The following is a 27,936-nucleotide window of genomic DNA, read 5'->3' on the forward strand; positions in this document are numbered from 1 at the left end:
CAGAGGAGCCTGGTTTGCTACAGTCCATGGGGTCACAAAGAGTCAGACATGAGTTAGTGACTGAACAACAACAATAACTAAAACAGATTGGGATACTGAAACTTGGAGTAGGGACCTCTGAGTGGACTTGGATGAAATTGAAAATCTTCAATCCCTGGCATTTAGCCTCCTTCCTATGGAATGAAACATGATCCCATGTCTGAGGATATTATCTTTTCTTCAAATCCAATTAAAGAACACACTCGTTTTTCTTTGAGAACTAGTTTGCTCACTTCTTGTTTTAAGTTTATCATATTGAGGTTTTTGTTGTTCAGTCACTCAGTTGTGTCTGACTGTTTGTGACCATGGACTGTATCATGTCAGGCTTTCCTGTCCTTCACTATCTCCTGGAATTTTCTCAAACTCGTATTCATTGAGTTGATGATGCCCTCCAACTATCTCATCCTCTGTTGCCCCCTTCTCCTCATGCCCTCAATACTAAAGTCATTCTGTTTCTGCCTTGTTGTGCATTTCACTTGGTAATACAATTTCAGTTTTCCTTTTTAGATATAGGGAATTTAAAATCCTAATTTGTGTTATTGTTGTTCAGTTGCTAATTTATTTTCTGATTCAATCCAAACTCACTAAATTTTTTCACGTTATCTGAAAAATAATAGGAAACAAAGAAGTTAAAATGACTCTGGCATGACTTTCAAGCAAATATTTCCAATATTTTCTTGGAGGGCCAAGCAAACTGTATGTGGGTTTTGTAAAAGAATGTTTATACTTCTTTTTCTGTAAGTGGATATATATATATGTATCACAGATCCACTTCACTGTGTGGCAAAAACTAACACAATATTGTATATCAACTATACTCCAATAAAAATTAATTAAAAAAGAAACATTTATAATGGGATTAAAAGTAAATAAACAACAAAAAATTATTTTTAATTAAAAATGTTTATAGATAAAATAATAACATTCATGGTCTCTTGTTAGCAACATTTACAACAAAGTGAACATTGAATCAGGATAGTCAAAGGGCTCTCACACATACTTAAACTTTCTAAATAGTCTTAGGTATCCAAGATTTTGGATTCCTAGTGCAGCATTGATACAGGTTGGTCTTTACAGAAGGTCCTCTTTAGCTGTTATACAAAAATGGAGTAGAGGGTTTCCCTGGTGGCTCAGTGGTAAAGAATCCACCTGCCAGTGACATGGGTTTGATTCCCGATTCAGGAAGATCTCACATGCTTTGGAGCAACTCAGCCCATGTGTCACGACTATTCAGCCTGTGCTTTCGAAGCAGGGAGCCACAACAAGAGGAGCTACTACAATGAGAAGCCCACACTAGAGAGTAGGCCCTGCTGGCGGCAACTAGAGAAAAGTCCAGGCAGCGATGAAGACCCAGCACAGCCAACACTAAATAAACAAATAAATATAATTTTAAGAAATGGAGTAGAGTCCAAAACTCTCCCTTGCTTTTATTTTGCATTGCTTTCTGGCCTAATATTATCCCTGGAGGTTGCCTCTCAGGAGGAGCAGGGACGATCACAGTACATCATTCAATCCCCAAATGTGTTTTACTTTCTGTGTTGAGCTCAAAGCTGAAAAGGCCTTCCTGAATCCATTGGTGAGACTGTCACCTAGTGGCCCTTCTAGTTTGTTGCTCACCTGACATCTCCTGACTCTATACATGGACATCACCAGATGGTCAATACCTAAATCAGACTGATTATGTTCTTTGCAGCCAAAGATGGAGAAGTTCTATAGAGTCAGCAAAAACAAGACCAGAAGCTGACTGTCGCTCAGACCATGAACTCCTTATTGCCAAATTCAGACTGAAATTGAAGAAGGTAGGAAAAACCACTAGACCACACAGGTATGACCTAAATCAAATCCCTTATGATTATACAGTGGAAGTGACAAACAGATTCAAGGGATTAGATCTGTTAGAGAGCCTGAAGAACTATGGACGGAGGTTTGTGACATTGTACAGGAGGCAGGAATCAAGACCATCCCCAAGGAAAAGAAATGCAAAAAGGTAAAATGGTTGTCTGAGGAGGCCTTACACATAGCTGTGAATAGAAGAGAAGTGAAAGGCAAAGGAGAAAAGGAAAGATATACCCACTTTTTTTTTTTGAATACAGAGTTCCAAAGAATAGCAAGGAGCTAGGAAAGCCTTCCTCAGTGATCAATACAAAGAAATAGAGGGAAACAGTAGAATGGAAAAGACTAGAGATCTCATCAAGAAAATTAGAGATACCAAGGGGACATTTCATGCAAAGATGGGCTCAATAAAGGACAGAAATGGTATGGACCTAACAGAAGCAGAAGATATTAAGAAGAGGTGATAAGAATACACAGAAGAACTATACAAAAAAGATCTTCATGACCCAGATAACCACGATGGTGTGATCACTCACCTAGAGCCAGACATCCTGGAATGTGAAGTCAAGTGGGCCTTAGGAAGCATCACTATGAACAAAGCTAGTGGAGGTGATGGAATTCCAGTTGAGCTATTTCAAATCCTGAAAGATGATGCTGTGAAAGTGCTGCACTCAATATGCCAGCAAATTTGGAAAACTCAGCAGTGGCCACAGGACTGGAAAAGGTGCTTTCATTCCAACCCCAAAGAAAGGCAAGGCCAAAGAATGCTCAGACTACCGCACAATGGCACTCATCTCACACGCTAGTAAAGTAATGCTCAAAATTCTCCAAGCCAGGCTTCAACAGTACATGAACCGTGAACTTCCAGATATTCAAGCTGGATTTAGAAAAGGCAGAGGAACCAGAGATCAAATTGCCAACATCCACTGGATCATCGAAAAAGCAAGAGAGTTCCAGAAAAACATCTACTTCTGCCTTATTGACTATGCCAAAGCCTTTGACTGTGTGGACCACAACAAACTGTGGAAAATTAAAGAGATGGGAATACCAGGCCACCTGACCTGCCTCTTGAGAAATCGGTATGTAGGTCAGGACGCAACAGTTAGAACTGGACATGGAACAACAGACTGGTTCCAAATAGGGAAAGGAGTACATCAAAGCTGTATATTATCACACTGCTTATTTAACTTATATGCAGAGTACATCATGAGAAACGCTGGGCTGGATGAAGCACAAGTTGGAATCAACATTTCTGGGAGAAATATCAATAACCTCAGATATGCAGATGATACCACCCTTATGGCAGAAAGCGAAGAAGAACTAAAGAGCCTCTTGATGAAAGTGAAAGAGAAGAGTGAAAACGGCTTAAAACTCAACATTCAGAAAACTAAGATCATGGCATCTGGTCCCATCACTTCATGGCAACTGGATGGGGAAAGAGTGGAAACAGTGACAGACTTCATTTTTTTGGGCTCCAAAATAACTGCAGATGGTAACTGCAGCCATGAAATTAAAAGACGCTTGCTCCTTGGAAGAAAAGCTATGACTAACCTAGATAGCATATTAAAAAAGCAGAGACATTACTTTGCCAATACGGGTCTGTCTAGTCAAAGCTATGGTTTTTCCAATAGTCATGTATGGATGTGAGAGTTGGACTATAAAGAAAGCTGAGTGCCAAAGAATTGATGCTTTTGAACTATGGTATTGGAGAAGACTCTTGAGAGTCCCTTGGACTGCAAGGAGATCCAACCAGTCCATCCTAAAGGAAACCAGTCCTGAGTATTTGTTGGAAGGACAGATGCTGAAACTGAAACTCCAATACTTTGGCCACCTGATGCGAAGAGCTGACTGATTTGAAAAGACCCTGATAATGGGAAAAATTGAAGGCGGGAGAAGGGGATGACAGAGGATGAGATGGTTGGATGGCATCACCGACTCAATGGGCATGAGTTTGAGTAAACTCCAGGAGTTGGTGATGGACAAGGAGGCCTGGTGTGCTGCATTCCATGGGGTTGCAAAGAGTTGGACACAACTGAGCGACTGAAGAGAACTGAAATGACATCTTCAGACAGGTTCTGGATTTAAAAACCAGCTTAATATTGGATGTCACCAGTTGCTTCAAGGCTCCTGAAGTGCCTGTTGCCTCATATATGCCTTTTAAAGTGACAGCTAAAATTCACTTTAATAAATCACGAATACCTTCCTAATCACCCATTAGGAGTAAACTGCAGGTCCATTTTTCTCTCCTAGTACTGAGGTATTAAAATTTTGTCTATTCTTCCATCTATGGGTCATTCAGCAGAGGAATTGATGCTCACTGGAATGATCCATATCCTTCACACGTCAATGTGTATAAGAATCACCTGGAGTTTAACATAAACTTCAAGTTCCTGGGCTCTCCTCACAAGTCTATCCCAGGCCAGGCACTGTGCCAGCAGATTTTACATGCAAAATGTGAGGGAGACATTATCCTTTTCAAGTGATAAAACAGAAGCTTACAGACGTGGAGAGAATAGATTTTGCCATAATTCAGCTAGATGTTTTATCTTTCAAGAGATTAGAATAGCCCTAGTGAAAAGTATACCTAATCTGAATATGGCTTCTAGCTAATGTTTAACTGTAATGTTTTCCCTCTTTGCTCTGGTCAACATTATAACATTTTTTTTTTTTTTTAGCTGATTTCTTAAATAATGTCACCTAAAGCACTATACTTGATCAACAGCACAATTTAATAAAGAAGCAGTTAATGTTAGCTCCGGAGGGACAAGATTAATCTTTGCCCTCAAGGATCTCACAGTCTAGCCAGCCACCCTGATCAGACCATAGTCCTAGGGGTAAAAATCCACTCAAGGGCAGAATTTCAGACTGATTCATTTTTAGCTAATGCAGTAATTATGTTGCCATCTGACACTGATATTGATGTACAGTCTTGGCCAAAGTGATTTCTATAGGGAGGAGAGAGGAGGATGTGTTCTGAACTTACTTCTTCCATTAGGCACTCTGATCCCTTCAGCCCTGGCCTCTCTTCTCCAAGTTGTCTGCACATTGGCCCAGAGCCACAAGGTGGCAGGATAAGCCTCATCATTTCTTATTCAAACCAGCTGAAGCCATAGGCTTTTAAGTGCATGCTCGCTCTGCCCATACCTCTCAAACTCAAGCTGGGAGAAATTTAGAGCAAATATTATCCAGATTAGTTTTACCTCGAGTAATTTGTTTCCTTCTACCACCCACCCATCAGTTCTACTCTCATTTCAGCACTAACTCAAGGACATATCAAGGTTATATTTTGGAGAATCCCTGGAGCATCTGGGATTTCATCCTTCATTTCAAAACCTTTTCATGTCCTACTCAATGATCTGTTTACATAAAACATCTGTTAATTTTGCCATTTTAATGGCTATCTAGCTTCTTTAATATGAATGTCTTGGTATTACAATAGCTTGTATATTTCCAAATCAGTCCCAGATTCTTTCTCTTCTAGTCTAAAATGAGCTGTAGCTCAGAATCTGTTCTCCCATGAAGCCATATCTCTCCAGGACTTCCCTGTAGCTCAAACGGTAAAGAATCTGCCTGCAATGCAGGAAACCAGTGTTCAATACCTGAGTTGGGAAGATCCTCTGGAGAAGGGAATGGCAATCCACTCCAGTATTCTTGCCTGGAGAATCCCATGGACACTCGAGAAGCTTGGCGGGCTACAGTCCATGGGGTTGCAAAAAGTTGGACTTGACTGAGTGACTAACACACGGGCGCACGCGCACGCACGCGCGCGCGCACACACACACGCGCACACACACACATACACACAACCTCTCCAAGTCATGGGAAAGTCAGCCTTTCTGAGAAAGTTTTTGTTTTCCTCAGAAGTTCCAACACATTTCTCAACTCTAAGGTTAGAAACCATGTTTTTCTATTATTCTTCAACTGTTCTTGCATTTTTCTCTTTCCTTTCACTTCTACCCTTCTCTGTGTTATCTTATAAAAACTGCTGGCATGGAAAGAGGCTCTGTGACATCTCTGGTGAGCTCATTGTCTTCTATTATGCTTAATTTTAGTAGGTATCTGGCCCCAGACAGTAAAACTCCGAGAGTACTATAATCATGTAACCTTAGTGTACCAGGATAATTCTGAGTTCATCCATTGCTAAGTAAGACAAATTATTTTAGTGCAATGGCAAAACAAAACAAAACAAAAATAAGTAAGCAAAAAAACCTCCCTGAACATCCTTTCAGGACTCAGGAGCCATTAATTAGAATAACTAAGAACTTCTGAAGAAGACTAGATCCTGACTGGGTTTCTGAATTTGGCTACTGGGTAGAAACTAGGACCTAAAAGCAGTTAGAATGAAATGGTACACCTGAAGTGAAGCCAACTTTCCCATACTCAATTTAGGTAAGAATAGGTTTGGAAGCATCACAGGCTTGATTACGGGTCAGGTCTCTCTAAGCGGTACTGGTCAAGACACTTGGAGCCTCCCCTTTCACTCTGTCTTTTCTGGGGTAATGTATGTGGCTCTGAAATCTTCTATTTTCCCTTCTGTAATCTAGAAGGAGGGAGAGAAGACACTCACCGCATATCCTGTGTCATTTAATAACTGGTCTTACAGCAATAATTTATCACCTTTTGAAATTAGATTTGTTTTTTACCACTCTGCTATTATCCTTCCTGGATCCCTCCAAATACGTTGTAACAAACTGTGTGTGTACCTTCCTTTTGAGAGTATCAATTGCACCCACCTTTGAGGTAACTCTTTGTATTTTAGGTTTTCTTAAGTTGGAGTGATGAATTCCTAAATCAGAATAAGTTAGACACACAAAGTTTTGTCTGAGGTAATTGCTCAGGCATAGTGAATGAAGGCAGACATCTTTTTATTTTTCTTTTTTAAGACTTATTTTTTTAAGAGCAGTTTTAGGTTAAAATTAAGATAATATACAGAGATTTCCCATATACCCCCTGCTTCCACATGTGTACAGATTTCTCTATTATCAACTTTTCCCACTAGAGTGGTACATTTGTTACAATTGATGAATCCATATTAACACATAACTACCCAAAGTCCATAGTTATCGAGGGGTCATTCTTGGTGTTGTACTTCTGCTGCTGCTGAGTCGCTTCAGTTGTGTCCGACCCTGTGAGACCCCGTAGACAGCAACCCAACAGGCTAGTCTGTCCCTGGGATTCTCCAGGCAAGAATACTGGAGTGGGTTGCCATTTCCTTCTCCAATGCATAAGAGTGAAAAGTGAAAGTGAAGTCACTCAGTCATATCCGACTCTTTGCGACCTCATGGACTGTAGCCTACCAGGCTTCTCCGTCCATGGGATTCTCCAGGCAAGAGTACTGGAGTGGGTTGCCACTGCCTTCTCCAGAGTTGTACTTTTATGTGTTTAGATATGTACAATGCCATATATGGGCTTTCCAGGTGGCGCTAGAGGTAAATAACCCATCTTCCAATGCAGGAAACTTGATGTGGGTTCGATCTCTGGGTTGGGAAGATCCTCTGGAGGAGGGCATGGAAACCCACTCCAGTATTCTTGTATGGAGAATTCCAGTGAACAGAGGAGCCTGGAGGGCTATAGTCCATAGGGTTACACAAAGTCGGACATGACTGAAGCAGCTTAGCATGCACACACAATTACATGTATCCATCACTATGGTATTGTACTATTTTCACTGGCCAAAATGTCCTCTATGTTCCACCTACTCATCCCTTCAACTACCATCCCCATCCCCTACCCTCAAACTCCTAGCAACCACTGATGTTTTACTGTATACATTATAGTACATTTTCTAGAATGTAGGCTTTTTGGTTTGGCTTATTTCATTTAGTAATACACATTTAACTTTCCTTCCTATCTTTTCATGGCTTGATGGCTCATTTCTTTTTAATGCCATATAATATACCATTGTCTGGATGTATCATGGTTTATTTTGTGATTTCAAGGACATTTTGGTTGCTTTCAAGTTTTGTCAATTTTGAATAAAAATGCTAAAAACACCTGTGTGCAGGTTTTTGGGGACATAAGTTTCAACTCTTTTGTGTAAATACTGAGGAGCACACTTGCTGGGTTGTATGGTAAGAGCGTGTTTAGTTTTGTAACAAGCTGCCAATTCTTTCCAAAGTGGCTGGACCATGTTTCATTCATACTTGCAGTGGATTAGAGTTCTTGTTGTTCCACACTCTTGTCAGCATTTGGTGTTGTCAGTGTTTCAAATTTTGGACATTCCAATAGGTGTGTAGTGGTATCTCATAGTTCTTTTAATTTGCAGTTCCCTGATGACATATGTGGAGCATCTATTTTTATTATACAATTCTTACTTTTTAAATTAAAGTATAATTGATTTTTACTATTAGTTTCATGTCTTAGCCTAGTGATCAGTTTTTTGAATCACTACGATTCAAAAATATTTAATACTATAAATGAAATTGATTTATAAGTCAAATTTATTTATAATATTATATTATTTCATGTGTTAACATAGTGATGCAATTTTTACAGATTGTACTTTATTAAAAGTTATTATCAGCTAATGGCTATAATTCCCTGTGCTATATATACAGTATATCCTTGTTCTTATCTATTTTATACATACTAGTTTGTATCTCTTAATCCCATATCCCAAACTTGGCCTTCCCCCTTCCCTTTCCTCACTTTTAACCACTGGATCTGTGAATCTGTTTCTGTTTTGCTATATACATTTGTATTATTTTTCAGTTTCGCCTATAATTGATATCATGAGGTATTTGTTTTTTTCTAACATTTCATTAAGCATGATATTCTTTTGGTCCATCCATTTTGCTATAAATGACAGAATTTTATTCTTTTTTTATGGATGAGTAAATTCCATTGTGTATATATAACATATCTTCTTTTTCCATTCATCTATTGATAGACTCAACAGACACATTAAAAACATTTGACAGAATTCAATATCCATTTATGGTAAAATTCTCAACCAAGTGGTATAGAGGAAGCATACATCCACATAATAACCCATATATGCCAAACCCACAGCTAACATCATACTCAACAGTGAAAAGCTGAAAGATTTTCCTCTCTGATGAGAAATAAAACAAAGATACCTACTCTCACCACTAATTCAATATAGCACAGGAAATCCTAGCCAGAGTGACTGAGCAAGGAAAAAAATAATCATCTAAATCAGAAAGAAAGAAGGAAACTGTCACTATTTGCAGATGACATGATGCTATAAGAAAACAACCCTAAAGACTTCACCATAAAACTGTTAGAACTAGCAAAGCAATTCAATAAAGCCACAGGATAAAAGATCAATATACAGAAATCTGTGGCATTTCTATATACTAATAGTGAAGCATCTGAAAGAGAGATTAGGAAAATAATCCCACTTACCATTGCATCAAAAATCACTAATGTCTAACTAAAGTTATTTGTCTGTTTCCTTCAAGTGAAGACAAATGCTACACTCTGGCAAGGTGAACTCCTTCAAACTCAGATCTTTTCTATCAGTCAATATAGCTCAGTGGAAAACCACTGACTTACAGTATTAACCCCCTAGTCAATCTATGATCTCTATTACATGTGTATTATTAGTTGCTTCAACATAGTAATGCAGAGTTCTGCCTTCTTTTTAGAAACCAAATTATGTATAGAGGGACTGATAGGTTTCGATATAACAAATTGCACTTACTTGATAGTAATTTTGGGGGCTTCCCAGGTGGTGCAGTAGTAAAGAATCCATCTGCCAAATGCAGACACCAGAGACATGGGTTTGATCCCTGGGTTAGGAGGAAATGACAACCCACTCCAATATTCTTGCCTGAAAAATTCCATGAACAGAGGCTGGTGGGCTACAGTTCATGAAGTCACAAAGAGTCAGACACAACTGAGTGAGCACACAACTTCAAAGTTGAATTCACTTGTTAAAACATATTTTTTCTTAAATAGACTACTGCATTTTGTGGTGAGTGGTAGTAAGGTGATAATTGGCCCTCATTACAGTAGCTTCTTAATAAAACAATAAATTTGGAGACAAATACATCACTTGTCATTTTTTTAGGCTTACTGTTTGTTTTTTTTAATTGGAGTACAGTTGCTTACAATGTTGTGTAAGTTTCTGCTGTATAATGAAGTGAACCAGCCACATGTATGCATATATTCCCTCCCTCTTGGACCTCTCTCCCACCTCACCCCTCAACCTTCCCATCTAGATCAACACAGAACACTGAGCTGAGCTTCCCATACTATACAGTGGGTTCCACTAGCCATCTATTTTATACATGTCTTATTAAGGTGAGATGCATTTGAGAGATAAAATTTAGCTCTCATTTGTATTTTATTAACATATTGTCCAGTCCCAAGACTTTCATTAAGGAAGCCTTCATTTTCTTGTTCCTGAGGCTATATATTAGAGGATTGCATAAAGGTGTTATCACAGAATAAAATAAGGTAATGAGTTTTTGCGTTTTCACTGGGTGTCCTGATCCAGGACTAACATACATCACTATAACAGAGCCAAAAAACAGAATTACCACAGCCAGATGAGACGCACAAGTGGAGAAAGCCTTGCGTTTACTGGCTGCTGAGGGCATCCTTACCACAGCCAGAATCACCAGGGCATAGGAGCAAAGGATGAAGAGAAACGTACCAATCATGAAAATAACATTAAAAGTAGAGTAAATGAGTTGTGTGGTGGTGTCTTCAGAACAGGACAGCATCATCAATGGGACAGGATCACATATAAAGTGGTCGATGATATTTGAGTTGCAAAAGGGCAACCGTGAAATGAGAACAACAGGGGTTAGGAAAAGAAGGAACCCACCAGACCACCCAAAGATGATGAGGCCAGTATAGAGCTCTTTAGTCATGATGCGTGGGTAATGCAGAGGACTGCAGATGGCAAGATACCTGTCAAAGGCCATGATGCCAAGGTAGAAGCCCTCGTCACACCCGAAAGAGAAGAAGAAGTAGAACTGTGCAAAACAACTCACAAAGGAGATGGACTTGCTTGAGGACAGGAAGTTGGCCAACATGTTAGGGACGGTTGTGGTGACATAGCATATTTCCAGGAAAGAGAAATTCCCCAAGAAGATGTACATGGGGGTGTGAAGGCGCTGATCCCACCACACAGCACAGACAATGGCTGTGTTCCCCATCAGGGTCAGGATATAGGCTGCTGAGAAGAGCCCGAAGTAGAGGAGCTGCATTTCTGGGCTTGAGGGAAAGCCCAGGAGGATAAAGTGGGTAACAGTGTGGGTGGTCTCTTTGCTGGACACATTCATTAGTCTGGAAGACATGGAAATGACAGTGGTTTGTGTTTTAATGGAGTGCGCTGATTCTTCCTGAAAAAACCCAATTTCTTTATCTTTCATTTCGTAAAATTGTAAACAAATTTTTAGCAACAAAACTGTGGCTTTCATGGCTCAGCACTGAACATATATTACTTTAAAAATTCACAATAAGAGAAGAGAGAGGGAAAACATGAAATGGAGAAAAATTTTTACTTTTCTAAGAAAGCTTAACTAGATACTAGAAATGTATGTAATTCTGATAAAGTACCTATGTTAGTGTGTTCTTTCATCTGTTTACCTACACTAATGATATTACATTTCCGTGCATATGAAGTTTTTCTAATGTGCCTGTGTTTGGTATCCATGGTCAACTTAGATTCTATATATAAGTGATATCACATAGTGTTTATATTTCTCTGACTGATTTCACCAAGCAGAATGTTCTCTAGGTCCATTCACATTGCTGCAAACGGCAGATATGGAAGCAAGTCAAGTGTTCATCAACAGATGAATGGATAAAGAAGATGTAGTATATACACATATGTATATATATACCACATATATTATTGTATCAGTAATATTCCATTGTAATAGAATATTACTCAGCCACAAAAATATTTATTAACATGTTCATTGTGTCAGGTAGGCTTTTAAGGGCTGGAGAAACAGCTGTGGACATGACAGATCTTGAGCTCATTGAGCTTATAATTAAGAGATTAACAGTAAAATTTAATACATTTTTTGCAAAATTTTGATTTGTTTTCCACTATTGGAAATGTTTGTGCATTTTACAGAGAATATTTAATAAATCAAGGAATCTTTTTCAAGGTGGGAATCCAAGACTTTGAGTCAGGGAGGTCCTTGATATATTTCTGTGTAGGAAGGTAATATCTGGATTCCTAAGTCAGACCACATAGATGACTGACTCTTACTTGATGATTGAGATGGCACCTAAATTGGAAAGACTATTTATAGATCCTCATTGCCCTTAGGATTGTATAAATATGGATGTAGTAAATTAAGCCAGCTAAATATGTGATGGTGCTATCTAAAATAGTCTGTTAATATTTTTAAAGAAAGAACTCTCTTATTCACACAAGGCTTTTTAGGAAACACATCTTCTAAAAACTTGTTTGAAAGATATTTATGTATTCGAATGGATTATCTCTCTATCTTTTAGAAATTTCTCCATCCTTTTTACTCAGGATCCTAGTATCAGCCACCTCAGTTAATTTATTTTATGTAAAAGTCATTGACAAAGGATTCGTTTTAAATTATTACCGATACTTAGCCTTTTGTTTTGGAATATTTCCTGGGGATAGTAATTGTCCAGTGACAGATTTAGACTAAATCTTGTATGTACAGCAAAAACTCATACATGCAAAAAATTTTTACTTCAAAAAGAATTAATACATGTTAAACCAGGGCTCATTAATATAATGGAAGTGAGAAACAATATATGAGCTTGGAAAAGAATATATCTCTGAGATGAAATATTTGCCATATTTCCTCTCCTACCAAGCAACAGAAATCATTCAAATAAATTCTTCTCCAGCAATTTATGAGTTAATATGAACAACAACAACTGCATCTTCATTTGAAATCTTAAGCCTCTTTGCTTATATCTCTTATTAACCCTTTAGAGAGAGAAAGAAGTGAAACTTAGAACTTAAGCTTCTGGATTAAAGGAAACAAGAAGGAATATATATTATTTAGCCTTTTTTGGGGGGAGGTAAACATTTTGTCCTAATGAAATATTTAGTTTTCTCAAAGAAGAAAATGCTTCCTATTAAATTATTTTTACAAACTATGGAGCACATGTGGCTCACATGATATGGTTTCCACTCACTTCTTGGCTGAATGCTGAGAAGAGGTTCAGGGATGGAAGATTAAATATTACTCCATGGAGCAAAAGGCATGTGAGGGACTTCCAAGAAACTGGATGATCCAATTCATAATCTTTTAAGGGTTGCAAAGGGTGAACCCTATAAGATATTTTTTCTTGAGTTTCAAGGCACATGTTTGTGGTTAAGACAAAAGCATAGATGAAGGAAGTATATATGCATACTTCCTTGCATCATAATCTTTGGGGATTTGGGGTTTTCTCTCTTAAGGATCTATTAGATTTGTTTAAAAGAGGAGATAATTTTGAATTTTCACTTATACATAATCAAACGCCAAGTCCTAGTATTCTCCAAAGAATAGTGAAGATGTAGGAAATCAGTTAAATTTATTTATTTTTATTCTCTAGTATCCATGTATAGTTGAAGGTTCCTGGGGAACAATTAAGTAATAAATGGAATTGTCATAATAGCTACAATAGGAAGCTTTACCACTGGGTTCCTGATACGTACTTTGAAGAAGAAGAAACCATTCTTTTTGTCCATCAAATATCTGTTAGAGATATTTAAGCTGCATTTTTTTTTTTTTTGAGTAAAAAGATTTGACAACTCAAATTCATAGAAGTATTGTGTTGGCCAAAAAATTTTTTCAGGTTTATCTGTAAAGTGTTATAGAAAAGTTTGATGAACTTTTTGGCCAAAGTGAGAGAATGGTGTTTGCTGGGAACTGGGGGATGAAGGAAATGGGGGGAGGTTGGTCAAAGGGTGTAAACTTTCAGCTATAATATGAATAAATTCTAGTGTACAGCATGGTGGCTATAGTTAAACTATATTACATACTTGAAAGTTACTAAGGAAGTAGATCTTACATCTACTAATATAGTATATATATTAATTTTCATAAGTTGAACTCTCCTTGCATTCATGGGATAAATTCTGCTTAGTCATGTGTTTAAGCCTTTTAATATGCTACTGAATTCAGTGTCCTAGTACTTGTTGAGAATTTTGTGATTATATTCATGAGGGATATTGGTCTGTAGTTTTCTTATCTTGTGATATCTTTTTCTGGTTTTGGAATTTGGATACAACTAGCCTTTTGAATGAATTAGGAAATGTTTATTCCAATGTTAGCATAAAGTTTGTCAATTCTGTTGATATTTTCTATATTTTTTCTTTATAAATCACTTATGATTCTTAACACTTTTTTCTCCTTTTTCCTTAAAGCCAAATGAAATGTTGTCCTAAACAATTTATAATTTTTAACTCACATTAATCCTATAAACTATTGCTAGTAGTTTCAGAATCAATAATATCATTTATTTGTGCTGAATCTGTTAAAGACAATTTCAGGCACATTGTGGTATGGCTTGAAATTCAAGAGGAAAATTAGGAAAAATTCCTGGATATAGATAGAGAGACCTGGAAGAATGTGGGAAAAGCTAGACACAACTATTAGGGAAGATAAGCTTGTTGAAATACACAAATTGTGCCACTTCCCCATACATAGGGCTGAGAAGATTGTCTTAGGAAGACAGTTTCAAAAGCCTGAGACTCATGGGACTAAATCTCTCTGAAAATACCTCTTCTAGTGCACTCTAATCCCAGAAATAATATCACTGATACCTTTTTTTGTGCACATAAAAATTTTAATTATTTTAAGTTTCATACCACTGTAGGTATTTGCTCTTTGACTTGTTACTAGACATTTACACTATGTCAGAAAATTATGTGACTAATTTAGAAAATAAAACTAAGAAAAATAGTCAAATATGAAAATATAGAGCAGAGCGACTGAACTGAATACTGGTAAAATACTCTATCACGTATACATACTGGGAACTTCCCAAGTGATGCTAGTGGTAAAGAACCTGCCTGCCAGTGCAGGAGACATAAGAGATTTGTGTTTGATCCCTGGGTGGGGAAGGTCCCCTGGAGGAGGACATGGCAATCCACTCCAATATTCTTGTCTGGAGAATCCCCATGGACAGAGGAATTTGGCAGGCTATAGTCCAGAGGGTCACAAAGAGTTGGACATGACTGAAGCAACTTAGCATGCATGCGTACATACTATAATGGTCTTAACAATTTATTTATTGGTGCATATGTAATTTATTGACAGTTTCAGACATTCTCCAGGGCTGACTTCGTATGAGAAAGCTTGAGGAACTGAGATACATAAGAGAAAATGTAGATGACAGAAAAAAGAGCTGGTGTGAGGAAAGAGCACAAAACTAAGAAGAGGAAATTTTGGTCATAGTTGGGGTACTTTTGTGATTAGTCTATACCACTGATGTTATTAAGGGGACACTGATGACGTCCCCAAGACTACACATGCAGCAATTGTGTCGTAAGTGAGCTCTAGGCAGCAAGTAAAATTTCTAAGAATAGTTACAGGAAATACAAGACATAACAAGTTGTGTATTTGTGTGTTTTATGTATGTTTTATTTTTTCTTGAAGTATCAAGTATGCATTTAGCATACTGGTTTTGAACAAGTTTTAGTTTTGGGGATAGAGTCTATCATCGAAATTCTTTCCAGATTTTGCTGCTAAAGGTTTATCAGTGGCTGCTTCAGCCAGCAATGTATAAATTCTGGATCAAAGTCCCTGTTTGTTGGCTCAGCTTCAGTTCCAGAAGCGAGATTTCCCCCATTTCATTCTAAGGGAAGAATTCAGTTCAGTTCAGTCGCTCAGTCATGCCTGACTCTTTGTGACCTCTTGGACAGCAGCATGCCAGGCTTTCCTGTTCATCACAAACTCCTGGAGTTTGCTTAAACTCATATCCACCGTGTCAGTGATGCCATCCAACCATCTCATCCTCTGTTGTCCCCTTCTCCTCCTGCCTTCAATCTTTCCCAGCATCAGTGTCTTTTCTAATGAGTTGACTCTTCACATCAGGTGGCCAAAGTACTGGAGCTTCAGCTTCAACATCAATCCTTCCAATGAATATTTAGGACTGATTTCCTTTAGGATTGACTGGGTAGATCTCCTTGCAGCCCAAGGGACTCTCAAGAATCTTCTCCAACACCACAGTTCAAAGGCACCAATTCTTCTGTGCTCAGCTTTCTTTATAGTCCAACTGTCACATCCATACATGACTGCTGGAAAAACCATAGCTTTGACCAGACAGACCTTTGTTGGCAAAGTGATGTCTCTGGTTTTTAATGTGCTATCTAGGTTGGTATAGTTTTTCTTCCAAGGAGCAAGCGTCTTTTGATTTCATGGTTACAATTGCCATCTGTGGTGATTTTGGAGCCCAAGAAAATAAAGTCTTTCCCTGTTTCCATTGTTTCCCCATCTGTTTGCCATGAAGTGATAGGACTGGATGCCATGATCTTAGTTTTTTGAATGTTGAGTTTCAAGCCAGCCTTTTCACTCTCCTCTTCCACTTTCACCAAGAGGTTCTTTAGTTACTCTTTGCTTTCTTCCAGAAGAGTGGTGTCATCTGCATATCTGATGTTATTGATATTTCTTTTGACAATCTTGATTTCAACTTATGCTTTATACAGCCCAATATTTCATATGATGTACTCTGCAAGCAGGGTGACAATATACAGCCTTGACGTACTCCTTTCCCAATTTTGAACCAGTCCTTTGTTCCATGTCCAGTTCTAACTGTTGCTTCTTGACCTGCATAGGTTTCTCAGGAGGCAGGTAAGGAGGTCTGGTAATCCTTTCTCAGGAGGCAGGTTTCTCAGGAGGCAGGTTTCTCAGGAGGCAGGTAAGGAGGTCTGGTAATCCTTTCTCTTGAAGAATTTTCCATAGTTTGCTGTGATCCACACAGTCAAAGGCTTTAGAGTAGTCAGTGAAGCAGAAGTAGACATTGTTGTGGAATTCTCTTGCTTTTTCTAAGATCCAATGGATGTTGTCAATTTAGGCATAAAAAATAAGACTTCTTTAACATTGTCAAGTTGAGATTTTTGAATTAACTTTAAAAAGGCTTTGGTAAGAAAAAAATAAGAGCAAGCTTATCATAATAAATTTGTAAAACACTTCAGGAAGCAGAAAAAAATCTCCTATAATTTTGTTAAAAGATGGCAGTTGTAAAATTTTCTATAAAATTCCTTCTTTTAATTTCTTAATTACAAAATATGTTTGGAAACAATTATGTAAGTCCACTTTACTTTGGATAAAAGTTTAAATTTAGCATTATATTGTTAACATAATATATCTATATGATATCGTATAATTTAACTGTGTTATAATTCACTTAATCTCCAATTACTAAACATTTGGATATGTATGATTTTGATGTTTTTATCATTATTTTATTTTCATTAAACTAATAAAATTATTTGAAATGAAACAACAGATTTACAACATTTACTTGTTACATCCAGAAAAATGGTAGATATCGCTACCTATTCATTTTTTTCTCCTGTTTAGAACTAAGTATTTGGAGTTTTCTTTTTATACACTTTACTGATTTTTAATGTATTTATTTATAGGTATACTGAATTTTTGTTGTTATTATGAATGACATTTTGTTTTATTGTATTTTCCTCCTGATTATTATCTTTGTATATTTACTTTGCATGAGGCCACCATTTTAAAGTTTTGTTTTCTGATTTTAATCATTTTTGAAATTATTTTTATGAAAATTCACATCAAATATCTGCTACTGTTTGATAAAGAAAAATAGGCAGAAAAATTAGTTGGGGATGAGAGTAAATTTCTGAGTTTTAATTCAAGAGCTAATTGATGAGTATGATGTGCTATGTTTTAATCCCTCTCTTCTTCCTCTTTCTTTTGGGAGAATTGGAGGGTTAAACACTTGCCTTCCCTTTTTTCAGTACTTTTAATGAGAGAAGGTGGGGAAGGCTCCATGTGGCTTACTTCTTCCCTCCACTACCAAGGGGTATTGAAAGGCTCTGCAGGTTGTTCCTGACATAAGGGAGCCTGTCTGAGAGAGGAAGTGGGGGCCGTCACTCTGCCTGTGCCCAGGGAGTAGAAGTGTGCAACCTGATGTGCGTGGGAGTCCCCCCTGAGGAAGGAGTGCATAAAAACACCTCTGGTCAAGGCTTGTAGCTGAGGCGCTGCTGCTTTGTGATTTTATAACTTATTCAAAGGGCTTCAGAGACTAACCTGAGGCCCTGCACCCAAACTTTAAATTAAGTCATACTATCACCTCACTTAGATCCTGATTTTACCTCCCTTGCATAGCTAAAATGAAGGTATATTAGTGAATCTGGTCTTTTTGTGCTTCTATGGAACTGGCTACAATTTCACTAGTAGATAAGATTGTGTCACTCAGAGTGAAATTTATTTACTAAGATGCAATATGACGATTCCAGGACACTTTGAAAATTAACTGCAGAGTAATGTACCTCATTTCAGACATTGGCTAAACTATCTTATTTCTGTCCTCAGACTTTCACACACTGTCCTTGCTGCATGATTCATCTTTATTCTCATATACACAGGGGGAAAAACACTTTAAAAAATCTTAAAGCACTTTTCACTCTCCTGTTTCACTTTCATCAAGAAACTCTTTAGTTCCTCTTTGCTTTCTGCTTAAGGGTGGTGTCATCTGTATATCTGAAGTTATTGGTATTTCTCCTGGCAATCTTGATTTCAGCTTATGATTCATCCAGCCTGGCATTTTGCATGATGTACTCTGCATATAAGTTTAATAAACAGGGTGACAATATATATCTTGACGTACTCCTTTTCCAATTTGGAACCAGTCAGTTGTCCATGTCCAGTTCCAACTGTTGCTTAAACTTAAATTTGCAAACTGAGAAGTTGACTTAGAAACTTAGAAACTGAGCAGTTGACGTTTGGGTTATATATGGTTTTTTGCTTGAAAAATACAAGAGAATGTCTGGCATTTTCCAGTTTCCATACAGTACACACAGGAACACTAATACAATAAAGTTTAGTACAAATGATTTATGTAGATTCTGGTGCTATCTTATTTATTATTTACTTCATTGAAATGCAACCTAAAACATTCTAGGGAGTGGGGTGCTATCGCCTTCTCCATCTAGGGACTATAGGAAGCACTTTTCTCTCAAATTTATTAAAACCATTAACCTCTGATACTTTTATATTCCTATATGTCTTACATATATATAGATTCTAGTTCTTGAGAGGCTTTCTTTGAACAAATATTGCACTCCTAAACAGTTTTCTCAGAGCCTCCTTCATTTCCTTATTCCGGAGGCTGTAGATCAAGGGATTGAAAAGTGGAGTCATCACAGAATAAAATAAGGTCACAATTTTCTGAATCCCTGCTGGATTGCCTGCCGTTGGGCTCACATACATCACCATGATGGAGCCATAGAACAGAGACACCACGGCCAGATGGGAACCACACGTAGAGAAAGCCTTATGTCGGCCTTCTGCTGAGGGGACCCTAAGCACAGCTCTGATCACCAGGGTGTAGGAGCTGGTAATGAACAGGAAAGTGGAAAAAATTAGGACTGAGTTAAAGGTGGCACAGATAATCTCAGTGGCAGGAGCTGGCACACAAGACAACTTCATAAGGGGTCCTGGGTCACATAGGAAGTGATCAATAGTATTGGGGCCACAAAAAGGAAGCTGGGAGATGAGATAAACTGGGAGGAGAAAACAAGAAAAGCCACACATCCAGCAGCAGGCTCCCATTCTGATGCAACGTTGCACTGTCATGACAGTGGGGTAGTGAAGGGGCCTGCAGATGGCAAGGTACCTGTCAAAGGCCATGGCAGACAATATGAAAGTCTCAGTGGTGCCCATGGAGAAGAAGAAGTAGAATTGGAGGAAGCAGCCAGAGAAGCAGATGGTCTTGGTCTCAGAGAGAAAGTTGGCTAGCATATTGGGGACAGTAGAAGTGACATACCACATCTCCAGGAAGGAAAAATTGGCCAGCAGGATGTACATGGGGGTGTGGAGTTGGTGGTCCCACCACACTGCACAGATAATGCACAGATTTCCAGTTAGTGTCAACACATAGATCACAGAGAAGAGTGAGAAGAGGAAGATCTGAACCTCCCAGGTACAAGGGAATCCAAGAAGGATGAATTCATTCACAGGGTCAGAGTGATTATTTCCTCCTGGGTTTTTCATTTTTTTTTTCTCCAGAAAACTACAACAACAAGACACTACCATGTTACAAATAATTTTACGGAATTTTTCTCATTAAGATGTTCTCTGAACTTCTTTACAATTCAATAAGCAGAGTAATTTTAGATTGCTTAAAGATTTCCAGCATTCTTTGCCCCAGTGTGATACTGGGAAGAAACAGGGAATTTAGAGGTCGTTTGCTTATTATAGCTTTATCTTGATGATACCATGCCCATCATGGTCCATTGAACACCTGCCTCTGTGTAATGTCCTCAGCACTACATAAACCAAGATAGATAGTCCTTGCCATTCAGAGGCTTTCAACCTGGTTCAGAAACAACTGTTTGGGCCAAACCTATGTAAGGACACATGGAGTTTTCATTGTCGTTCAGTCACTACGTCGTGTACAACCCTTTATGACCCCATGAACTGCAGCACGCCAGGCTTCCCTGTCCTTCATGATCTCTGAGTTTGCTCAAACTCATGTCCATTGAGTCAGGTGGTTCTAGGGGTAAAGAACCCGGCTGCCAACGCAGGAGATGTAAGATGTCAGGAAGATCCGCTAGAAGAGGGCATGGCAACACACTCCAGTATTCTTGCCTGGAGAATTCCCGTGGACAGAGGAGCCTGGCGGGCTACAATCCACAGGGTCACAAAGAGTTGGACGTGACTGAAGTGACTTAGCATGCACAAACGTAGAGTTTTGAATAATAATAATATTTCATGATGTGTATAAATAGAAGAAAACATTGCAAGAATTCATAGTTGTAAATTAAGTGTTTATTACTGTAAATTTAATAATAATATGTATACCATTTTAGATAGGGTTTCTGTACTATTGGAAATTTTGGATACAGAAGTAAGGAAAATGACGTTTTATCAATGACTGCTTACAGCAAGCCCAATTGTGGTATTTGCATTCTCTCTTATTTTTAAAAATTTCCATGAAAATAATTCCACAGTTTGCATTGTTAATTTCTCTCAGGGTTTAGTGACATATGCACAATACTCAAAATACTCTTTACTTTTAACTTGGTCCTCTTTGTAATAAAAAAATTTGCAGAAGAAGAGTTAGCTTCATGTATTTTCAGCTAGAATAAGCATTTAAAAATGAAATTGGTGTGCATGAAGGAGGGTCACACTGCAAACTAATATAATTATCTTTTAACTGAAATTTACCTTAAGTGGAGGACACAAGCTTCAGCGCCCAGTTGAAATTTATCACATGCTGGGAAAGTACCTTATGATGGTACTCTCAATATATATTTTGCCACATAGAACAGAAATAACTACAGTGGTATATGTCATTAAAGCACTTTTGAGTTTTGAATTACATTAATTGGAGATCTGTTCATGGACTATTCATTCTCATTATTCTCTCTCTGTCTCTTTTATTCGAGACTTCTATGTTAGAGTTCCTTCTGGTTGCCTTGACCTATAAATGTTTTTTTAGGACCTAGTCCTTTATATTTTTCCTTTTCTAATTATGCTCTCTCTGTAAGTGATGCGACAGCTAGCCTTTTGACATAAAAACCACTCATGTAAAATGAAGCCACATTTTCTCTACCTGTGAAGTCTCTTCTGTAACCTGGATTTCTCTACCCAGTTTCTTATTCAACATCTCCGTTTGCTATCGAAGGTAACTAAAGCAAGAAGCCTATGACAAAACTCTTGATTTTTCTCACCACAAACTGGCTAATCCCTACTTCTTTGCAATATCACCCAATAGCACCTCCAGTTACTCAGTTGCTCAGGTCACAAACTTTGGCCACATCCTTACCACCCCTCTCAGTACTCCACATCCAAACCATCAACAAATCCTCTAGGCCTCCTGTTCAAAATATAGTTTTAAAAAAATCTGATCATATCAACTACTTGCTCTCAATCTTTCAAACATACTTATAAGAGAGTCTAAAGCTCTTCCCATGGTCTGTAAGGCCAATGAGACCTAACTCCAGGCCCTCATTTCCTAGCACCTTTCCCTCTTCTGACCCCACTCCAGACACATTGATACTTGCCGATGCCAGGTGTGGCCAGTATCAAAGTCTGGAATGTCCTTTATTCCTCTTTGCAATATTCATAAGCTTTGACTTGTTCCTTTGTTCAGGTATCTGGAAAAATCAGAGACTCAGAGAGGCCTTTCTTAAATTTACATGTGTGAAGGCTCGATAGCATCTGACTCTTTGTGACCCCATGGACTGTAGCCCACCAGGCTCCTCTGTTCGTGGAATTTTCCAGGCAAGAATACTGGAGTGGGTTGCCATGTCCTACTTCAAGGGATATTCCTAACCCAGGGATCAAACCATGTCTCTTGCATCTCCTGCCTTGGTAGACAGATTCTTTATCACCTGGAAAACCTTCCTTGATTTAGCCCATCTTTACTATTCTGTTTCCCGATTCTGCTTTGGTTTTCTACAAAGCACATATCACTACCTGGCATTGTATTTTATACCTAGCATGTATTTTCTATCTCAATCACTTGAATATAAGAGGACATCATTTTGCTCACTGATGTATTCCCAGAATCTAGGATAGTGTTCAAGACATATTTTTTTGTTGTTTAGTCTCTCAGTCGTGTCCAACTGTTTGCAACCCCATGGACTATAGCCCACCAGGCAAGGCATATTAGGGATACTCATTAAATATTTGTTGTCTCAATCAATGCCTTGCCCTAATAGTAACTAAACAGGAAAACCATTCCTTTAGACAGGGAAAAAAGTTTAAGAAAATATAAAGATTGGTTTCTCCAGTTTGTTAAAAGCACAAAAGCAAGGCAACACCTTTTGTATGGGGAAACAACCTCAGTCTTCATAAGTGGGAGATCCATGAGAGGACCCTACTCATGACAATCCTATCAAAGCTGCCTCTCTCTGCAAATCACACTGTCTTTATGTTCCCTTCATCCACTCTGCTTTGTGCTCTGTGCTTTCTTCTTGTTGCTAAGTGAAAATCATGCTCTAAGGGTGTGTGTGTGTGTGCATGTGTGTGCGCGAGTGCATATACAGTTTTCTTTATCTAGTCTCTCAATCTGTTTCTGTATCTAATTGTCCATATTTTAAATGAATGATTTTTGTAATTCTTTTTTCTTATTTTTAAATAGGTAAGTGAACTGTTTTTGATTTCTCCTGCCTAAAATCAAAAGAACAGCCTAAAGAAAATGTGGCTGTTAAGTTCATTTAATAGAAAAATGCTCTTACTGCCTGATTTTTCTTCTGTATCATATCCAGGGTCGGGAAATCTGGTATATCTGACTTGAATATGTAATAAGATATAAAATAAAGTTGTTATCCACAGGTTATTCTTGGCCCATGTGGTTTTGTGATATAGACAACATATTCATTTAAGAAAAATATTATTTTGTTTAAATATGTTTACCTATATTTTATAAATGAAACACACAAAATATATCATTTAATCAGATCAGTTCTAATACCAGAGGCAATGTTATATAATTGAGAATCTAACCAGTTTCCATTATGAGGAAGCTATTCTAATTTACATTTTCATATGGATAAACTACAACATAGGGTTAGAGGAAACTGAAAAAGGCATTACAAAGAAATTTGACCTGTATATTACCTGAAGATCTTGTGTGAGAATTACAGAATCTGGCAGAGAGCAGAGTTCAAATTTATGTTTCTCTCTCCTGGAATATGCAGTCAGCCTCAGTCTCCTTGTTCTCTCATTTCAGCAAAAGAAAATGTGCAGCAAAGCGAAACAGTGGGGCTGGCCTCCGAGTATCTGATGGCTTCTAAAAGGGGGTGAGTATTGGAAGGTAATATTATCAAACATAGCAATTACTTGAAGCCCATACAATGACCATATTGCTTAAGCAACTTGAAAAGGTGGTTATATGCAGTTGTAAAGGACACTGTGGCCTTTTCTGGTTTGGGAAGAACCAATTCCATTCCTGCCTCTAAAGGAGAGTATGTTAACAAACACATTCTGAGATATGGCTGATCTGTTCCGGGCAGCCCATCTTGGAGGGAAGGTGATCCAGGGCACTCTGTGTATGTAGTCAGCTCTTAACCATGAGCCCCTGTTCCCCACACAGTTTTTAATAATATGCCAAGATTGTCTCTGACCATCCTGGATTACTGAACTTCTCCCTGCAGCCTCATCTGGGGATAACAATGAGAAAGTTTTGGCCAGACCTCAGAAAGTGTTTCAAGTGAGGTCTAAATTGGTCCAACCTCTAGAGGAAAAGGGAAAGATGATGAAGCCTGGGTCTAAGGTGAAAAATAATTTGGCCTTAAGCCTTGGATGAGAATATTAAATATAACCAGAAGCATCTGTATGCATTTTTATAGTAATGCAGCTTTGTTTTCCCATGTTAGAGATGATACTTGGTTCAGGAAAGAAAATATAAGAGCAAAGACTCCTATGAAGCCAAAACATATGCAGACAGGTTAGTTGTTGCAAAGAATTAAAAAAAAAAAAAAACCCTTCAAAGCCTTTATCTATTTGTTCCTTTCTTTCCACAATTCTACATATGTACCAGCCCCACATATACTATGGTAATGTTGAGATTTTTGGATCTGTAACAACTGCTCCATTCATTCTCAACTATAAACTGTAGCTCCACTTGTTTTGTGAATTTGTTCTTTCAATCTCACTTCAGCCAGAGAAAGGTAAACATTTAAATCAAAGTAAAAACTCCAATGTCTGCAATTATGGCAAAATAATTTATAAAAATCTTTTCTTTCTCAGCAAAGACTGACTTTACAACTGTTCTTTGAATGATGAAATTCAAATGAACTAGGGGACTTGGGAGTGTGTCACGACAATTGTGATGCAAATGTGCAAAGTCACTAATTTATTTTCTTAAATATTATATTTTCCTAGTCATATAAGTCGATAGAAAAGAGGTTTTCAAGAAGGAAAAAAAGAATTAATAATGCAAAGTGATATGAAATGCAAAATACAAGTAATATAAACTTGGAGAAGAACTGGAAACTATTTCTGTGTTAATCAAGTAAGAGGTTATTCCTAATCTTTGAGACTTCAGAGTCAGGATAGCACCAGTGAAAACCTGTGTATGAACTGTCCAAATGAATAAATGCATGATGACAGAGGGAGGCAACTGGTGTTTCACAATTTATTTTTTTAAGAAAAATGCGGTAAATAATTTGCAAGATTTATTAGAGTTACGGAATGTCTTCAAGTTTAGATATGATCTAAACAACTTTACTCTCTGAGATTAAATAGCATATGAAAAAGAAAATATTGAGATTTCAAAAGGAAGTGCTTGGTCAAAAGAACACATGGCATCAGGGTACAGAAAGAGAGGTTGGCAGATGGGCAGGATCATTCTGATTTTAAAGATATTTTTTTGGTGTGGACCATTTTTAAAGTCTAATTGAATTTGTTACAATATTGCTTCTGTGTTTTCTTTGTTGTTGTTGTTGTTAATATTTTTTGGCTGCAAGGAATGTGGGATCTTAGCTCCCAGATCAGGGATTGAGCCCACAACTCCTGTATTGGAAGGCAAAGTCTCAACCACTGGATCACCAGGGAAGTCCCAGGGCAGGATCATTTTGGATAAGGGAAAGTCCACAGCTTTTGACAGAAAATAAGGAAAGCAAAAAAAGTAAAGAAAGATTTTTCAGTTTGTTAATCTCTTTATTTTCATCCAGTTTTCACTACTACATGATCAATTAAATAAATATTAAGGATGTATAATTTTCAAAAATACTTCAAAAGAACTATGATTAGCACAGGCCTTTTTAAGCTGCAGTCCATGTTATAGCTGTTTCTAGCCCTCAGTCTTTAAAAACTAATACAAATACAACTTAAAAACTAAATCAACATTATGATTGCCATAATTACTAATGTGACTAGATATTTAAATGAAGATAAAGATCTAATCCTGTTTGATTCTATCTGTAGATATCATCACAATAAACTGTGGAAAATTCTGAAAGAGATGGGAATACTAGACCATCTGACCTGTCTCTTGAGAAACCTGTATGCGGGTCAGGAAGCAACAGTTAAAACTGGACATGGAACAACAGACTGGTTCCAAATAAGAAAAGGAGTACGTCAAGGCTGTATATTGTCACCCTGCTTATTTAACTTATATGCAGAGTACATCATGAGAAACGCTGGGCTGGAAGAAGCACAAGCTGGAATCAAGATATTGCTTGGAGAAATATCAATAACCTCAGATATGCAGATGACACCATCCTTATGGCAGAAAGTGAAGAAGAACTGAAGAGCCTCTTGATGAAAGTGAAAGAGGAGAGTGAAAAAGTTGGCTTAAAGCTCAACGTTCAGAAAACTAAGATCATGGCATCTGGTCCCATCACATCATGGGAAATAGATGGGGAAACATTGGGAACAGTGTCAGACTTTATTTTTCTGGGCTCCAAAATCACTGCTGATGGTGATTGTAGTCATGAAATTTAAAGACGCTTACTCCTTGGATGGAAGGTTATGACCAACCTAGACAGCATATTTAAAAGCAGAGACATTACTTTGCCAACAAAGGTCCGTCTAGTCAAGGCTATGGTTTTTCCAGTGGTCATGTATGGATGTGAGAGCTGGACGGTGAAGAAAGCTGAGTGCCAAAGAATTGATGCTTTTGAACTGTGGTGTTGGAGAAGATTCTTGAGAGTCCCTTGGACTGCAAGGAGATCCAACCAGTCCATCCTAAGGGAGATCAGTCCTGGGTGTTCATTGGAAGGACTGATGTTGAAGCTGAAACTCCAATACTTTGGCCACCTCATGTGAAGAGTTGACTCATTGGAAAAGACCCTAATGCTGGGAAGGATTGGGGGCAGGAGGAGAAGGGGACGACAGAGGATGAGATGGTTGGATGGCATCACCGACTCGATGGACATGGGTTTGGGTAAACTCCGGGAGTTGGTGATGGACAGGGAGGCCTGGCGTGCTGCGATTCATGGGGTCGCAAAGAGTCGAACACGACTGAGTGACTGAACTGAACTGAACTGAAAGATCTAATCCTGTTTGATTCTATCTGTAGATATCAGATATAGAACCCTTCATAAATCATGGATCTCACAGTTTAAGAAGAATATGGGCAAAGATCAGTGAATTGGGACAGGGGCTTGTAAGTATCTAAAAGAAGTAACAGTGGAAGGAATTAGAATTTTAAATTGGAGTAAAAAGAACAAAAGAACCTCAGAACAAAGGAAGGATGACTGTTTAACAGAGCAATTGCATTTGTCTCATTTAATCCCTCCAATACAGAATTTAAAATAATAGTTTTTAGTAGAAGTTATAGGGAGATACAGGCTTTCCTGGTAGCTTAGCTAGTAAAGTATCCACCTGCAATGCAGGAGACCCTGGTTTGATTTCTGGGTTGGGAAGATCCCCTGGAGAAAGGATAGGCTACCCACTCCAGTATTCTCAGGCTTCCCTGGTGGCTCAACTGGTTAAGAATCTGCCTGCAATGTGGAAGACCTGGGTTAGATCCCTGGGTTGGGAAGATCCCCTGGAGGAGGGCATGGCAGCCCACTCCAGTATTCTTTCCTGGAGAATCGCACGGACAGAGGAGCCTGGTGGGCTACAGTCCATGGGGTCAGAAAGAGACGGACATGACTGGGTGACTAAGCACAGCACATAGGGAGACACACTGTAATTCAAAGTAGAAAATAACTTTGAAACAGATTCCTAGCCAGTGATGAATAAGCTGTTTCAGAAGACTATTTTCCATCATGGATCTCACCAGATAAAGGCTGAGAAAGTGGTAGAGCAGGTTTAAGCATCAGAAGCAAATTTCTCTTACTACTGAAATTTGGTCATATGCCTTTAAGATGTATCAAAAAAAGAAAAAAGAAATAATTAAGAAAATAATTAAGAAATACTAAGATTGATGAGAACTTGAGCTTTTCACATTAACATTGATAAAAATGAATGGTATATTCTAATGGTCATTAGTTGACAGCAG

General features: G+C 38.1%; 4 protein-coding genes across 5 annotated transcripts in view; 1 reads left to right on the forward strand and 3 right to left on the reverse strand.

Annotated features, from left to right (window-relative positions):
* Window positions 1–27,827, forward strand: part of LOC145512707 (uncharacterized) — a 199,225-nt gene extending 171,398 nt beyond the window's left edge. For both annotated transcript variants that reach the window (XR_014058690.1, XM_081507000.1), the window contains exons 6-7: window positions 23,716–23,785; window positions 25,914–27,827. Coding sequence is in view for 1 of the 2 variants with exons in the window: in XM_081507000.1 (XP_081363126.1) it covers window positions 23,716–23,785; window positions 25,914–26,238 (395 nt within the window). In the remaining variant the exon portion in view is untranslated. The remainder of the gene's footprint in view (window positions 1–23,715; window positions 23,786–25,913) is intronic.
* Window positions 1–27,936, reverse strand: part of LOC145512684 (olfactory receptor 11H6-like) — a 364,468-nt gene that overhangs the window by 17,616 nt on the left and 318,916 nt on the right. The gene's annotated exons all lie outside the window — the stretch shown is intronic.
* Window positions 10,173–11,144, reverse strand: LOC145512427 (olfactory receptor 11G2-like). Its single transcript, XM_081506138.1, has one exon. It carries the CDS (start codon window positions 11,142–11,144, stop codon window positions 10,173–10,175), a length of 972 nt encoding a protein of 323 aa, XP_081362264.1.
* LOC145512428 (olfactory receptor 11H6-like) lies at window positions 19,059–20,027 on the reverse strand. Its single transcript, XM_081506139.1, has one exon. The coding sequence runs from the start codon at window positions 20,025–20,027 to the stop codon at window positions 19,059–19,061; it is 969 nt and encodes a 322-aa protein (XP_081362265.1).

This window comes from Giraffa tippelskirchi, chromosome 7 (assembly GCF_054371585.1).
Source record: "Giraffa tippelskirchi isolate mGirTip1 chromosome 7, T2T-mGirTip1v1.2.pri, whole genome shotgun sequence".
In the NCBI taxonomy this organism is placed as follows: domain Eukaryota; kingdom Metazoa; phylum Chordata; class Mammalia; order Artiodactyla; family Giraffidae; genus Giraffa; species Giraffa tippelskirchi.